The sequence below is a fragment of the Myotis brandtii genome, unplaced genomic scaffold (genome assembly GCF_000412655.1).
Source record: "Myotis brandtii unplaced genomic scaffold, ASM41265v1 scaffold907, whole genome shotgun sequence".
NCBI lineage: Eukaryota > Metazoa > Chordata > Mammalia > Chiroptera > Vespertilionidae > Myotis > Myotis brandtii.
The window spans coordinates 895,804-911,335 of NW_005371734.1; the positions used below are offsets into that span (position 1 = coordinate 895,804).

A 15,532-nucleotide genomic window follows, 5' to 3' on the forward strand; every position below is an offset into this window, starting at 1 on the left:
GAGGAGGGTAGTTGGGGGGAGGCAGGCCTGCAGGGGGGGCAGTTGGAGGCGATCAGGCCAGCAGGGTAGGGCAGTTGGGGGTGAGCAGGCCAGCAGGCAGAATGGTTAGGAGCAATCAGGCAGGCAGGCAGGTGAGCGGTTAGGAGCCAGTGGTTCCGGATTGCGAGAGAGATGTCCGACTGCTGGTTTAGGCCTGATCCCACAGGGACATGTGCAGTCGGACATCCCCCAAGGGGTCCCAGATTGGAGAGGGTGCAGGCCGGGCTGAGAGACACCTTCTGCGCTCCCTCCCCACCCCCCCATGCATGAATTTCGTGCACCAGGCCACTAGTATTAAATAAAACATGAATATCACTTTATAAAAACAGTGAGAAAGTAACTTTAGTCTACATAATTCAGTATATAAACAATTATGTACAGAAATTATGGAGGGTAGTATTTTATTACAGATAGAACATTTTATATTTATTCTACATTTTTACTTTTATTTAAACATTTAAATCCTAGTCAGAAAGTTATTCTACAAACTTACTAATATTTTTTTAAATTATTTTTTCAGCTTTACGGAGATATACCAGTAACTGACATTTAACATTGTGCAAGTTTAAGGTACACAACAGGCTGATTTAATATATTTATAAAACTGCAAAATGATTACCACCATCATATTCACTGCCACCTCCATCCCCTCATAGTTGCCATTTCTAAGTGGTAAGAACCTTTAAGATCTATTCTCTAGCAACATTCAAGTACATGATAAAGTATTAATAGCTATAAATACCATGCTGTACATCAGAGCCCCAAACTTGTTAATGTTATAACTGGAAGTCACACCCTTTAAGCAAAACCTCCCCACTTCCCCCACCGCCCCACCCCCTGGAAACCACCACTCCACTGTTGCTATGAGTTTGTTTTTTTCTGATTCCACATGTAAGTGTTATCAAACGTATTTCAAACTTCCCTTTAAACCTTTAAATGACTTTAAATACATACTTGGTGACTATTAGGGTACTTAAAAGTTGTTGCTGCAATATGGTGTTATGTACATCTGCATATAAAGCCCTGGAATATATACAGAACCTACCCTAGTGGTTAGGCTAGGAGATTTGGGGGTGGAGGGAACACAAGAGTGATGGTGATGGTGGAGAGCTTTTCTCTACAATAGAAATGTATTGAGTGTAATAAAGAAATTAAGATCATTACTAAGACTTTTCTAATTTATCAGTTCAAAGCAGTCAGAATCTTCTGATCAAATCTTAACTTGATTTCAGCAGATCTCAACCTGACCATCTACACCTAGAGCTTTTTTTAAAGCACTAACATCTGATCCTAGCCCAGGAGATTACAATTCAGATCCTCAATAGTTCTGTGGGCAGCCGTTTCCTCTTTTGGCTAATAAGTATGCAGTATCATAAGTGTTTGCCAACTGTTGGACTATAAATAGTTAGTTTTTATTTCTGTACTATTTTAGATAACTGTCAATTTCCTGTATGTAAGTCCAGCACTCTAACTAAAGAACAGAAGTTAAAGCTGAAAAATAATATGTAAATGTTGAAAAAGAGAAAAATGACCAAGTAAACGAAGGCTCATAACCCTATAGGACACTCAGAATCTTATGCACCATTGGGGTCCTAAAGGCACTGTAGTAACATAGGAAAGGTTGAATGCATTTGGAATAAAGCAGAAAACAAAGCTTAGCTGTAAGGACTAAAAAACTCATGGACAAAAAGAACAAAGACCTAAAGGAAACAAAAAATGATCAGTTAGTAAATTAGGGTACTGGAATTATTGGGGCTTGTTTTTCCAATTTGGAAAATTATGTCATTTTCCCTAATTATGTCATAAATGTTGGGGAAGGATTCTAAAGATCATTTGGTCCAGTGTTCTCACTTTTATAAATGAGAAAGCCCAGAGAGTTGTAAGCAACCAATGATTAAGCGCCTGAGAACTGGAAATTCTCAATTTTACTTTGTCCTGAATGAACATGTATATCAAATTCAGGTTTTAAGGTGCTGACAGGGAACCGTTGTTCCAGTCAGGAATTCTGGCATACCTAACGTGGTAACAAGATAAGAGGGAGACAACGGGATCAGAATGGGGTAACATAACGTAGCTCATTCACATACACTGGGCACTCTACCAGCACTCCTGCATGTATTATTGATTTGAGTATCATCCCTGTTTTAAAGAGAAATAAATGGATCAGAGAGGTTTAGTGATTTGATTTGTTCTAAGTCATAATCAGTAATTGGCAGAGATCATTTCCAAAGCCCTATCTCATTCTAGCATCCAAACTCATGTTGCACCATCCCCCAAAACAAGACTGTCTGAGGGCTTATGATCACATGGAGTTTTCAGAACAAGTCTTCTGATTGTCGAGTGGAGAACAGACTGCAGAGGGTTCAAGACTTGAGACAAGGAGTCCACCAGGATGCTGCTGAAAGAATCCAGGTAGAAAAGGAGAGCAGCCCGAACAATGGCAGTGAAGGTGGGCTTGAAAGTAGGCAGGTTCAGAACAACTAAGGAAGCAACACTGATGGACTTGGCCTGACCAGATGGAGGAATGATGGAAAGAGAGGAATCAAGTTTGTCTCTTAGACGTCTGGCTTTAGAACCATTCATTTATTCACTCACATGAGCCAAAGGGGGGAGGGAAAAGGAAAACATCATTTCTGCACTTAAAATGTTTATAATCTAGTGAGAGATGGGAGTGGGGGGTGGATGATGAGTTCTGTGTTGGACTTGTTAGTTTTCAGATATTTGGAGAAGATCCTAGTGAAAAAGTCCAGAGGCCAACCTTAAATGAGATCTGGTTTTATCAATGAATGTCTTTCAACCAATCAGGCTAAAGAAATCAGAATTCTTTTACACTTCAGTCTTTAGTAATGTGGGGTAACTCATGTATATAATATTTTAACCATTTAAGTCTGAAAGGGGAAAAAATATATCAATTCAACGGAACATGAAGTACTTATTGCAGCAATATGCAAAAGTAATTGGGACTGTGTTCACGACTCTCACTAGATGCCAAGTGTCCATGCTGAAAACTAACACTACGTTAAATCACAATCATAACTATGACTGGCAGATTGGATCCATGTTGATAGCCTGGTGGTGACACTGTATATAGTTTTATAAGCCATTACTCAGTCTAAGTAAAGGGCATATAGAATCTCTGTGTATTATTTCTTACAAGTGCATGTGTATCTACAAAATAAAAAGTTTTGTTAAAAATTGTTTTTTCAAAAAAATCACAACTAAAGTACTTTGGTAAAACTGGGAAAATAAGAACCTCACCCCAGGGTAACCCATCCTCCCCTAGCTTATCACTGGTCATGCGGTTTGGACTCCTGATCTTTTATATCATTGCGTAGGTGGTCTAGACCCCCTGACCTTTCCCTCCCTGAAGATAATATTGAGGCCTCAGTTGTATTTCAGCTCCAGGCCTAGAAAAGCAGCAAAACCAGACAAGTGGCACCATGGCTGCCTCAGGACCAGCTGCATTGACTAATGACCCTCTGCCCTGGCACCGACCACTCAGTGGAGACCTCCGCCTGAAAGAGCACACCTGGGAAGCTGACCGATACTCTACTGAAACCCTCCCCTGAGATTTCCACCTGCAAGAGATAAAGACATCAGGCCAAAGGACCCAGCGTATCCCCCAATCTCTAAGGGAACCCACGAGACTTGCAACCAGGGGAGCAATGGGCCGTGAGGCAGCTCGTCCAGGGCTAACCCGCTGAACCTGTCTCCAAGGCCCCTTTTCTCTGACTTCTCAGTGAGCCAAAGCAGCCCAGCCCAGGCTCTCCTGCTGCTTCTTCGATGCCCTTCCTTGCGTCACTGTCCTAAGTACATTTTTGCTGCCATCGTGGACCAAATAACCTTTGGCTCAGTGCTGTGTAGCTCTTCCCTTGGGATATCCCCATCTCCCATCTCCTTTTCCTTAAATAAATGCAGTTTTTCTTTCATCGCCGTCTGAGATGGCTATTTAGCCTGCCCCTGCACCACCGACTTTAACCTTTCAGTAATTTCAACTACTAATAGTATACAAAATTTTTCATTCTTCCTTTCTAGAAATAAGTTCATTTTATTTTTCTACAAGAGTACTGTACACTGAGTGGCCAGATTATTATGACCACCCCATCAGTACTTTGTTGGGCCACCCTTTGCCTTCAATACTTCGGCGATTCTTCTTGGCATTGAAAGGTGATGCGAGGAACCTGACACCATGCCAGTTCTGTGAGATTTGATGGTTGTGGAACCGGCTGCCTGATGGCTCTTTTAACTTCGTCCCACAAATGCTCAATTGGATTGAGATCTGGTGATTGTGGGGGCCAACTAAGCAAGGTAAAGTCTCCCTCATGTTCTTGAAACCACTCCTGCACAATACGAGCACCGTGGCATGGCGCATTGTCTTGTTGGAAGAAGCCATCTCCATTGGGATATGCCATCAACATGATAGGATGAACTTGATCAGCAACGATACTTAGGTATGTTGTGCTATTCAGACATTTATAATGATCTGGCCCTCTAGCAACTTCAGCAGGAAATTATAGCTCATTTGCCTACAAACGTCAGGTGGTCATAATAATCTGGCCACTCAGTGTATAATCAACCTGAATCTCAATTTATAGAAACTATCAACTAAGTTATAATATCAACAAGATGAAAAACATGGTAATATTCTACGGCCATACTACCCTGAATGCGCCCGATCTCGGAAGCTAAGCAGGGTCAGGCCTGGTTAGTACTTAGATGGGAAAAACATGGTAATATTCACCACCAAGAGAATTATAGTTACTAGATTTACCGGGGTGATGACTTCATAAGTTATATAAATGTTTAATCACTATGTTGTATACCTGAAACTAATGTAATATTATATGTCAACTGTAATTGAAATTAACAAAAAAAACCCAACAACATAGTTAATCTCATGGTCCCTCTACAATACTGAATTACAGAAACAATCCCAATGTTCAGTTAAACTTGTTACCCTTTGGTAAATTAAGTTAGATGCTAAACAAACGGCAAAGACAACCATATCTCCATCTTTGCTCAATTATTCTGAAATGAGAAGTAAAATATAAGCATACAAATTAAATTTTCACCAATTCAATAGTCTGGAATCCAATAAGGTTTTGTGGACATAGTATACAACTTAAGTTATGACAACAAAACAAGCCCTCTGCCCTAAGCACGCCTGAATGAAACAGCTAAAACACACACGGTAAAGCCTGGCAGTTACCAACATTAGGAAAAATCAAGATGAAAATTAAGAGAAGCAATGATTAAAGTAGCTCAGCATTTGTTCATAGCTGATGACCAGCAGCTTTTCAACTAATACAGCTTTAAATGAATCCGATTCTGGAAACACTCTTTTTCCATGTCAAAACCCTAATCCTCAACTACCAAAATTCATTCCCCATTCAATCAGCATTTGCTATTTACAGGGCCTGGCACTAGATGCTGGGTGAAGCATCAAGGTAGTACTGCCCTCAAGATTTATTCTGCAGTAAGGAAAGACAGATACATGGAAAAGGATAAAAGAAAAGAAACTACAATGTAAGGCAGAAGAAAATCAGTGTCCAACTGAGATATGACTATTATGCATTAGAACAAACAGTTCAGAAACACAAGCAATACATTCTAATAGTACAGGGGGAGGGTGAAATACAATTTCTCTCAAAAAGGGGCACTTATGCAGTTTTGAAAAAGGGAAAGGATGCACAGATGAAGGGGAGTGAGAAAGATGTGCAGGGTGAGGAGTCAGCATGAGCAGAAGCTGAGGTATAAAAGGACAGGATTTGTGTCCCTAGATCGGGGTGGGCAACCCATGGCACGCCAGTAACTTTTGCTGGCACACAAAACCCTCTCTTATAATCTTCCATTTACAATTTTTTTCTTAATATCGACTTTTTTATTTTTCAGATAAATTCAGTGTAGGTGCATCTTAGATAAATAAACAATTTTACATGACAAGTTATCTTAAAGACCACAGACATGGATTGACGAGAGAGGGGAAGAGCAATTTCTATGCCTCTGCCTTAACTCTCCCTGCCTTCCTAGAACCCACCAGTGTTCTGGTTTCATCCACATACGCTTGTGAATCTTTGTTCTCAGTGATGAATTATTTTAAGTCTCATAATAGGAGTAGCCTGACGGATGAAAGTAGTAGCTCCTGCATATCTCTGAAGGTCACGAAATATAAACCTGATGTAAAATCTCTGTCAGCAGTGATGCAGCAGCAAAAGTCCCACTGATAATATCAAACGGAGTCATAAAGTTTTCTGTCGGACTACCAGTGTACATGTATACATTAAAAAGCAAATATATTTTTCATCATCATATACTGTGTTTTTGTCGCTCGAATGAATTTTATTATTTCTTCAAGGTTCTTCACATACGTTCACCTTAAGAAATATCAAGTAGGCGTAACATGTTCTCAAAAAATTAGGGTTGGCACGCAGAAGAATTTTGAGTCAGAGATTTTGCTGGTTTTGCACGCACTCACAAAAAAGGTTGCCCACCCCTGCTCTAGAACATATGCAGACTGGCATGGTGAGTGTGTGGCACAGGTGGGGAGGGGCAGATTAGAGGCATCTTGGGGAGATAAGCATATATCAAAGAGGAAAAGCAGACATAACGAGATCCCTGTGATGCTCACAGAAACGGTCCAGACTAGAGATGAAGATCCGAACTAGGGCGAACAGTGGCTTCACCCAGCCTCTTCTCTCTGAAAACAGTGGGCCTTTTCCCTGACGTTGTATTTGTACCAATGGTCCTGTTGCCTCCCTTCTCTCAAGGATCCTGCTTTTCTTGTCTGCTCAGTCTCCTCCCACTGACTTGTAATTCACTGAGTCTTTGTCCAAGGCCTCCAGACCCGTGGAAGTCTCTCCATTACTTAGAAAAAGAAAAAAATGTTCAACTTGCTTCAACTACCATCCCCTAATCTTCTTCCTTAACCATCGGCCTTTGTTAGCAGAATTAGCTAGCCGCACTGTTCCCACAGCACCCTGGACCAGTCCTCAAAGCCCTCAGTGTCTTTCTGCCATCATGCCTCTGAAACCAGCTGCACTCTCCCAGGCACCAGCTGGGCCTCTGCAGGAATAGAAGTACTGTCTACAGAAGGAGTAAGTCAAGCCTCACTGTACTTTGCGATAACTACTCGATGCTGGACCCAGGAAACTTCATTTTTTAAGATGGGCGCTGAACAACAGATGTTCTGAAAAAGAACCAGTACATTAAGAGAAACGATTGAAAGGGAAGAAGAGTCCATAACTTGGTAAGATGAAAACTTGTGAAAAGATGACCTGACGGAGTATAACTACAATTTAACTATTTGAGAGATCATTAATGCGGAAGAGAATGTAAGGAGGTGGAAGCAAGTGAGCTGCTATTACCTGGGAGTATAAAGGGCAGAATTCAGTGCAATACGAGGAAGTATACCTAAGTAGTCATTGTAAGAAAGTCACCTAAAAATGTTTATACACAAATTGATGACTACATGTCTGAATTGTCTAAAGCTTTGATCCTCGGAATGTGGTCCGTGAGCAGGAATCTCAGCCTCACCTGGGAGCTTGTTAGAAATGCAGACTCCTAGGCCCCATTCCAGACAATTAATCCGCATTTAACAAGGCTCCCTGGAGATTCACCTGACAGTAAAGTTTGAGAAGCACTGCCTTAAGGGAATCTTGAAACTAGATATAAGAGGATGTGAACTGGTTCTTGTGCTTTCCCTCCAAATATTAATGTATGGAAAACAATTCGCTATTCCCGAGATCTGAAAGTTGTTCCATCCACTTCCTGCCTACCAGGCCAAAATACTGTTAATTGGTTTCATAGCCTCACCTTTCAAGAGTGGTTTTTAATACCTTAAACAACAGCCAAAGCTTATGCAAACATTTCAAATGTTAATTTCTTTTATTAATGTAAATGTTAAAAACTGAGTTAAGGTAGCTTACAATGGTATGTTTACAATAGAGCATTAAACAAACTGGTGAAAAGAAAAATGTTGCAGGAGAAAAATAAGGGTAGAAAAGCAAACTGGATTTCTATGGCTGGTATTTAAAATGCATAATCATGACTCCTAACCACTTTTTAATTAAGGGCTAGGTTTGATTCCAAATTTCCTATCAGCCAGCTCAAATAGTGTGATATCTTCCACAATGCACATTTAGAATGCCATGATTAATGACCCTAAGCATGTATAAAAGACACTCCATTAAAGATATTCAAAATGTTGAATAGAAGATTTATGCTTTACACTGAATTGATTTTGAGACTTTCTATTGTGTTTTTTAAAACATTCGAATGAATCTCACTTATTGGCATAATTACATTTTCTTTTCTAGACAGACTACACAGTGTGACTCAATGTTGATAAGTGGTAACGAGACATTCACATCAAAAACAAGATTTAAAATAGGGTAAAAAAAATGGAACTTACCAAATAGATTTCCTAAACTTGCATCCATTTTTATTTCAAATACTTGAGAAATAACATAAAACGTCAGTAAAAATACTGCCACAGCTACCACCAGCTTTGCAGCACCTACATAAAGAGAAGAAACCAGCTTATGAGCCCACAGAACTTGTATGATGTAACATTTCAATGAAAAGTGTAAGTTCATATAAAGTCTTAAGACTAATACATTTTTACTTTTTACCTACTGAGCTTAATTTTACTTGAGTTACAATAAAAACTGTACCAACCACCCATCAAAATAAAGGATTTTCCTGATCAAAGAATTATCAGACTGACCAGCAATCTAAACAAAGAAATGCTTGAGTTATCAGCCTAATTTTACATTAAAAAAAAAAACACACACACACAAAAAAAACCTGCCATCAATTGGTGGCCGACTACACAAAAGTATCATGACTAATGGAAGCCTGCCACCAAGTTTGTTGGATGACCCCTTCCTAATCCTTTTCAAATATAAAGGGCAACAGTGCTATACAGGGATGACACCAAAACACTGGACCTTCTGGAGCTACTGATGCAACAGAGCACCATGTCCACCCAGCAAGGAGCTCTCAAGTGAAATGTCCTATCACCAACCAACCTATCTCATGGAGACACATGAGTGCTCCTGGTATGGGGAACCAGAAAGTGTTTCTCCTCAGACTTGACACTTAGTTTAAGACAGGCCTTCTCCACTCCTGGGTAACTTTGGCCGGCACCTATCACATATGATTCACAATGTGGTTCCAGGGTGAGCTCTATGAAGACAGACTCTTCGTCTTTTATAACTTCATATTTTTAACCATTTCTGAGTGCCTTACAAATAGTTAGCACTGCTATTAACTAATTAACTGCTTAATACGAACCATCATTTGTCCTTTTTCTCAGAAGCTAAGTAAATCTAGGAAAGAAAAAGTGCAAGACGAAAGTGATGGGAAAGAAACATCTTCCTCTCACCCTTAGGATTTCAGAGCCACCTCATTAGGTTATTCAGGAACAATCTAAGTATTTGTCTGTCTAATCTCAATTACCCTCTCTTACCAAAAGTTTAACTTATCTATATATATAAAAGGTTAATATCCAAAGTGTCCCCTCAGGAGTTCGACCGGGAGTTCAATCGCTCACTATGATGTGCGCTGACCAATAGGAGGCAGCGTGGAACATGGTAGGAAACCAGTGCTGGCGGCAGGGCGAGAGAAGGAGGAGGCAGGGAATCTGATTGACCCTGATCACCAGCCAGGCCTAGGGATCCTACCTGTGCACGAATTTCATGCACCGGGCCTCTAGTACTGATATAAAAGAGGAAGTCAGGATCATCAGTTCTCTCATTCTCCTTAAGGAAACAAAGGTCCAGAGATGAGGCAACTGCCCAAGATTACAGAGCATTTAGTGGCAGCACAAGGACCAGAAACCAGGGGTCCTGACAGGGCCCAGTGCTTTGTACAGTACTCTGTCCTAACTCCAAATGACTATGTTCTCCTGAAAAACTACTAACACTCAACATACTGGGAAAGAAAGAGTAAAATAGCACTATACTCCTTCTAATTTCATAAACCTAAAGATGTGAGAACTTCATCGTAAGAGGAGGGAAGGAAATGAACTGGGATGCTCGGAAAGGCGAATGCCTCCGAGAGGCAGCAGTTTCTCAGAGTTCCTCACTTCTACTGAGAAACACTCCAAATACAGAAATGAAGTGGCAATGACAAAACAAAACTAACCACTACACTAATCAACCTCGACCTCTCCGTTTCTTACCGTCTCCCTTCCAAAAGCTGTGCTTCCTGTTTTCAAGAGTGACGACAAGTTGCCTACATTTCTGGTGCATAAGACAGTAAAATTCCACAAGGCTTTGAAACTTCCCCCAGCAGGAATCAGCAGAGTGCCTGGCACATAGTAATACTCTCAGCAAGTGTTTACTAAATAGATGAATGGAAACAGGTGGCATATTCCTTCTTGATCATTTAAGACCTCTATCACATGATGGGTTAACATCTCATTTCCTAGCAAGCATGGGCGGGTTCAACTAGAGATCACCTTTCCCTGTCCCTTAAAGCAGACAGATAAAACCTTCATTGCACAAGACTGTAATATTAAAATACCAAGTTTATCATAAATGGAGGAAGTTCTAGAATGAGTTCAATACTAAGCTAAACCGGAGCCTACACTAGGCAAGCTACATATATGTACAGATCTACATACCACAAACACAGATGCACAGACATATACCATTTACTTGCTGCCTACTGTAGAGCTAAATGCTTTATAAGCATAATCTCATTTGCACAGCTTTTTTAAAAAATATATTTTATTGATTTTTTTACAGAGAGGAAGGGAGAAGGATAGAGAGTTAGAAACATCGATGGGAGAGAAACATCGATCAGCTGCCTCCTGCACACCTCCTACTGGGGATGTGCCCTTGACTGGAATCGAACCTGGGACCCTTCAGTCCGCAGGCCGACGCTCTATCCACTGAGCCAGACCAGTTAGGGCTGCACAGCTTTTTAAGGTAGTATTTTTCCCTTTACAAATAAGAGGGACAAGGCTAAGAATTTTGACCACTTGCCTAAGTTCACATAACTCATCAGTAGTAGAACTCAGTCTTAAACCATGACATAGTCACTTATACTGGACCATCAGAGGATCTAGGAAGACACAAAAGCTCTAAGAGGGAAAGAAGTTCGAGGTAGAGAAACCAACTGTAATAGAACAAGCAGAAGGTCCCTGAGGAGCAGGCAGGTGAAGGCTAGCAGAGCCTCCATAGTGGCAGAGCTCTGGAATGTCTGTTGCGGAGCTCTTCCAGAGCTGATCACCATCCAGTTCTGAACTTGGAAGGGCCTACCCATGCCACACCACAGTCCTCATTCATAACTTCCCATGAGATTCCCTCTTCCTTCTAGCCATGAGCTGCACTAATCAAACAATAGAGTGAGTGTGTTCCTATTTTTTCACAAATCAAAAAGCATAACCTTTAGATATTGGTGCCTCACTGTATGAATAATGACTGTAAGCATATTTCAAAGCAACCAGAATGGTTTTGAAATTAGAAAGGATTAATTAGTTGGAAAGCAATAAACAGCTAATCTTCCTTATTCACTCACTGAAAGCAAGGCCTTGAAGAACTAGACGAAGAGCAGTGCCAAACATAAAATAAGCATCACTCAGTGAATAACTACTCATCAATTAGCCTTGGGAGTAATTGTCAGAATCAGAGAAATGGACTAGATGACAAAGTTCATTTGAACTAGAATGAATGTAGAATTATGTAAGAAAGGGAAACTTGCTTTGATTATTTCAAATAACCATGCTTAGTTAAATAATATACTTTTAAAAAATCATCTGGAAATATGTAATCGCAATCCTACTGTACTCAAAGGTCATATTTTTGTTAAAAAGAAAAAAAAGATGTTATAACTTTTTAAAACCACAAACAAGCACTTGGTTTCTGGAAAGATTTTTCTTTAATAGTTGTACAGTTACTCAAAAGAAATATTTTTTGTCAGTTCATGACCAAGAAATCTAGACTTTCAAATTTCTACAAAAGCATTAGTGAACACCCCTCAGTAATTTTTACTTAATAATCATGATGTTTAATCACCTATACTTGATTCTACATAATTATGGCTAAAGCAAGACTTGCTTGCCCACCCACCTTAATTTTAGGTTCTTCTAAGACAGTAGTTCTCAACCTTGGCTGCACATTAGAATCACCTGGGAATCTTTTTAAAATCCTGATTTCTGGGCCTCATTCCACTGTTATAGAAGGACCTTTGAGAAGGGCTGGGCCCAAGGAATTAAAAATGGTGGGTTGGGCCTGTGTCATATCAGAAGCTCAAATTGCTAGAGTTCAAAGTTTGAGGCAAATGAGAAGGGCCTCCACTCTGGGAGGTCAGCCTCTGCTCTGTCTCTTCATTCTGCCTGTTGTCACTGCAGACCCAACTCCAGGCGAGGTGTGGGAATGGGGCTGGGACTGGGGGACACCGATCTGTGAGCTGCTTTTCATGGTGAACAAAGAGTGAGCTGGCCATTCTAAAAATTCTGCCTGGCAGCCCCCAGTATAACCCAACAGTCCTGAAGTTGTGGTTCTTCTAAATCAGTGGTTCTCAACCTTGGCTGTACATGAGAATCACCTGGGAATCTTTTTAGAATCCTGATTTCTGGACCTCATCCTCCGGAAATTCTGTTTCTTTGTTACTAATGATGAGGCCCAGAAATCAGGATTTTAAAAAGATTCCCAGGTGATTCTAATGTGCAGCCAAGGTTGAGAACCACTGTTCTAAGAGATTCTCCCTTAGGAAAATATTTTGTTTGCTGGCAAGAAGATGATAATTAAAAGAATGACTATCTTGATTTTGAGAATTACAAGTTATCGCCCATGTTGGACACACACTCAGAAATTTCTATGTAAAGTGCACACTTCCTCCAGGGCCTTGACTGTGCTGGAGGCTGGGTGGGTGCAGAAGGATCACATTTATTTTATTTTCTCTCTCTTTTTCTTTCTCTTTCTTTCTTTTTATTTCTTTAAATATATTTTATTGATTTTTCAGAGGAAGGGAGATGGATAGAGAGTTAGAAACATCAATGAGAAACATTAATCAGCTGCCTCCTGCACGCCCCCTACTGGGGATTGAACCCACAACCAAGGTATATGCCCATGCCAGAATCAAACCCGGGATCCTTCAGTCCGTGGGCCAATCCTCTATCCACTGAGCCAAATCAGTTAGGGCAGATCACACCTACTTTTACTATAGGTAGAAAAGGAGGGTCATCAGCCCCTCCAGTTATGCATGCCTTTGTCTTTTTATAATGTTTAAGGATAACTACCTTAATACTATGACCATCAAGTGGTGTTTTTCAGTTTCCTCAATATGCTGCCTAAGAAACAGATGTGCCTATGCATGATTTCATTTAGGCAGACTGAACTTGAACTAGCAAACACAGAGTGGGGCAAAAGTAGGTTTACAGTTGTGAGTACACGAAACACTATTCTTGTGTTATTTATTAATGATGGTATTATTTTCCATACGAACAACTGTAAACTACTTTTGCCCCACCCTGTACATAAGTCACTTACGCAAAACACACTTTATTGAATCCTTTACATACAGTTTTAATTTATTCATACGCATTAAAAAAATTTAAGTTTTTAAACTTTATAGCTCATTTCCTCAACAAGCTAGAACTTAGCAAAAACAGAAACCAGCCCCCCAGGTTGTCAGATTGTTCTTTATATGGACATTATCTATGTACATTTATATGTACAGTTACTCAAAAGAAATATTTTTTGTCAGTTCATGACCAAGAAATCTAGACTTTCAAATTATTTAGTAAATAAACTTAATGTATAAGAACATGAACATTAAAGCCATAACTCAAAATATTTAGCATAAATTAATTTCAATGAAAGTGCTCCCAAACACTTATGTAACACCCATTAAATGTCCAAATTGTGATTTGCCATCTACATAAAAAAGTAAAGAGGCTAGCCCTGGCCAGTGTGACTCGTAGCTGAGTATCGACCAGGAGGTCATGGTTCGATTCGGTTCGATTCCCAATCAGGACATATGCCTGGGTTGCAGGCTCCATCCCTAGTGGGGGGAGAGGGGGTGGGCAAGGAGGGGTGCAGGAGGCAGCCAATCAATGATTCTCTCTCATCATTGATGTTTCTATCTCTCTCTCCCTCTCTGTGCCTCTCTGAAATCAATGAAAATATATTTTTAAAAAAAGGAAAGAGGCCACCCTGGCTGGCATGGCTCAGTGGTTAGAACTTTGGCCCATGAACCAAAGGGTCTCAGGTTTGATTCTCATGCAGGTTCAATCCCCTACCCCGCTCCGAGTGAGTGCAAGAGGCAACCAACCGATGAGTCTCTCTCACATCGACATTTTTCACTCTCTCTCTCTCCCCCTTCCTCCCTCCCTCCCACTTTCTTTAAAAGTCAATGGAAAAATACCCTTGGGTGAGGATTAACAACAACAACAAAAATATAAAGAGGCTAATTGATTATTTAGTTGTATTTCAGCTTTGCATTCAATATAGAAAAGATTATTTGGCCCCTCCTTTCATCATTACTAAACAAACAGGTTATACAACGAGCAAAATTATTTCTACTGAACTGACATATTTATCTTACCTGCTACCCTCATGTTTGGTTTTTCAGTCTTTGGCACTTTTCATTAAATAAGCTCCTAAAAGCAAAAGAAAAGGCAACAGCATTAGGTCTAGAAAGAACATTCCTCCTCAGACTGAGTTTGGAGTGTATTTATGAAACCAAGTGTCATGACATTTCTAAGATTCTACCAACACTGGCATCTCATGAGAAGCCTGTCCCTGGGTCTGTCCCTCTGGCTGGACCCCACTGCCACTGTGAGAGTCATGTCTCCCCTGTGGTGCGCCCCGCTGCCCGCTGAACGAACATGAGGGGAAAACCGCCATCAAGTCTGTGAAGAGAAGATAGTGCCTTACTCCTCTCAGTGAGTCTGCTTCCATGAGGAACTTGGGATATTTAGCTCAAACTTTCAGTCTGGAGTTGAGGTCCAAAAGGTTCAGATGCTTTTCCAGTGATGGAACAAATTAATTGGAGAGTGGGACTAGGATTTGGGTCTGCTGCCCCCCACTCCAGGGCTCACTCCACTATGTAATGCCACTTACAACAAAGGCTTCTTATTTTAATACTAGAGGCCCATTGCACAAAGATTTGAGCAATAGGCCTTCCTTCCCCTGGCTGCCGGCACCTGGGACCCAGGCCTTTGGTCCGGACGCAGCAGAGAAGCCAAGCCTCTTCAGTCTTCAGTCTTCGCTCCACGCCTGTGTATGCAAATTAACCGCCATCTTTGTTGGGTTAATTTGCATACTCACCCTGATTGGGTGGTGGGCATAGTGGAGGGACAGTCAATTTGCATGTTTCCTTTTTATTAGTGTAGATCAGGGTTCTCTTCCTCTTCATGTTTTCAATTTAAGTTTGTAAAAGAACATATTCAGAAGTAGAGAATTACAATTTTAAATATTCCAGCAATTATTATTAATAGTGTATGTTATCCACCAATGAAGAAATGACCCTTTGGTATTCT

The 15,532-nt window shown here is 40.5% G+C and overlaps 1 protein-coding gene across 1 annotated transcript in view; it reads right to left on the minus strand.

Annotated features, from left to right (window-relative positions):
• Positions 1 to 14,674, minus strand: part of FAM3C (family with sequence similarity 3, member C) — a 35,352-nt gene extending 20,678 nt beyond the window's left edge. The window contains exons 1-2 of the mRNA XM_005885488.2: positions 14,596 to 14,674; positions 8,450 to 8,554 (exon numbers count right to left, since the gene is read on the minus strand). Of these exons, the coding sequence (XP_005885550.1) occupies positions 8,450 to 8,554; positions 14,596 to 14,608 (118 nt within the window). The 5' untranslated portion in view covers positions 14,609 to 14,674. The remainder of the gene's footprint in view (positions 1 to 8,449; positions 8,555 to 14,595) is intronic.
• Between the last annotated feature and the right edge of the window lie 858 nt (positions 14,675 to 15,532).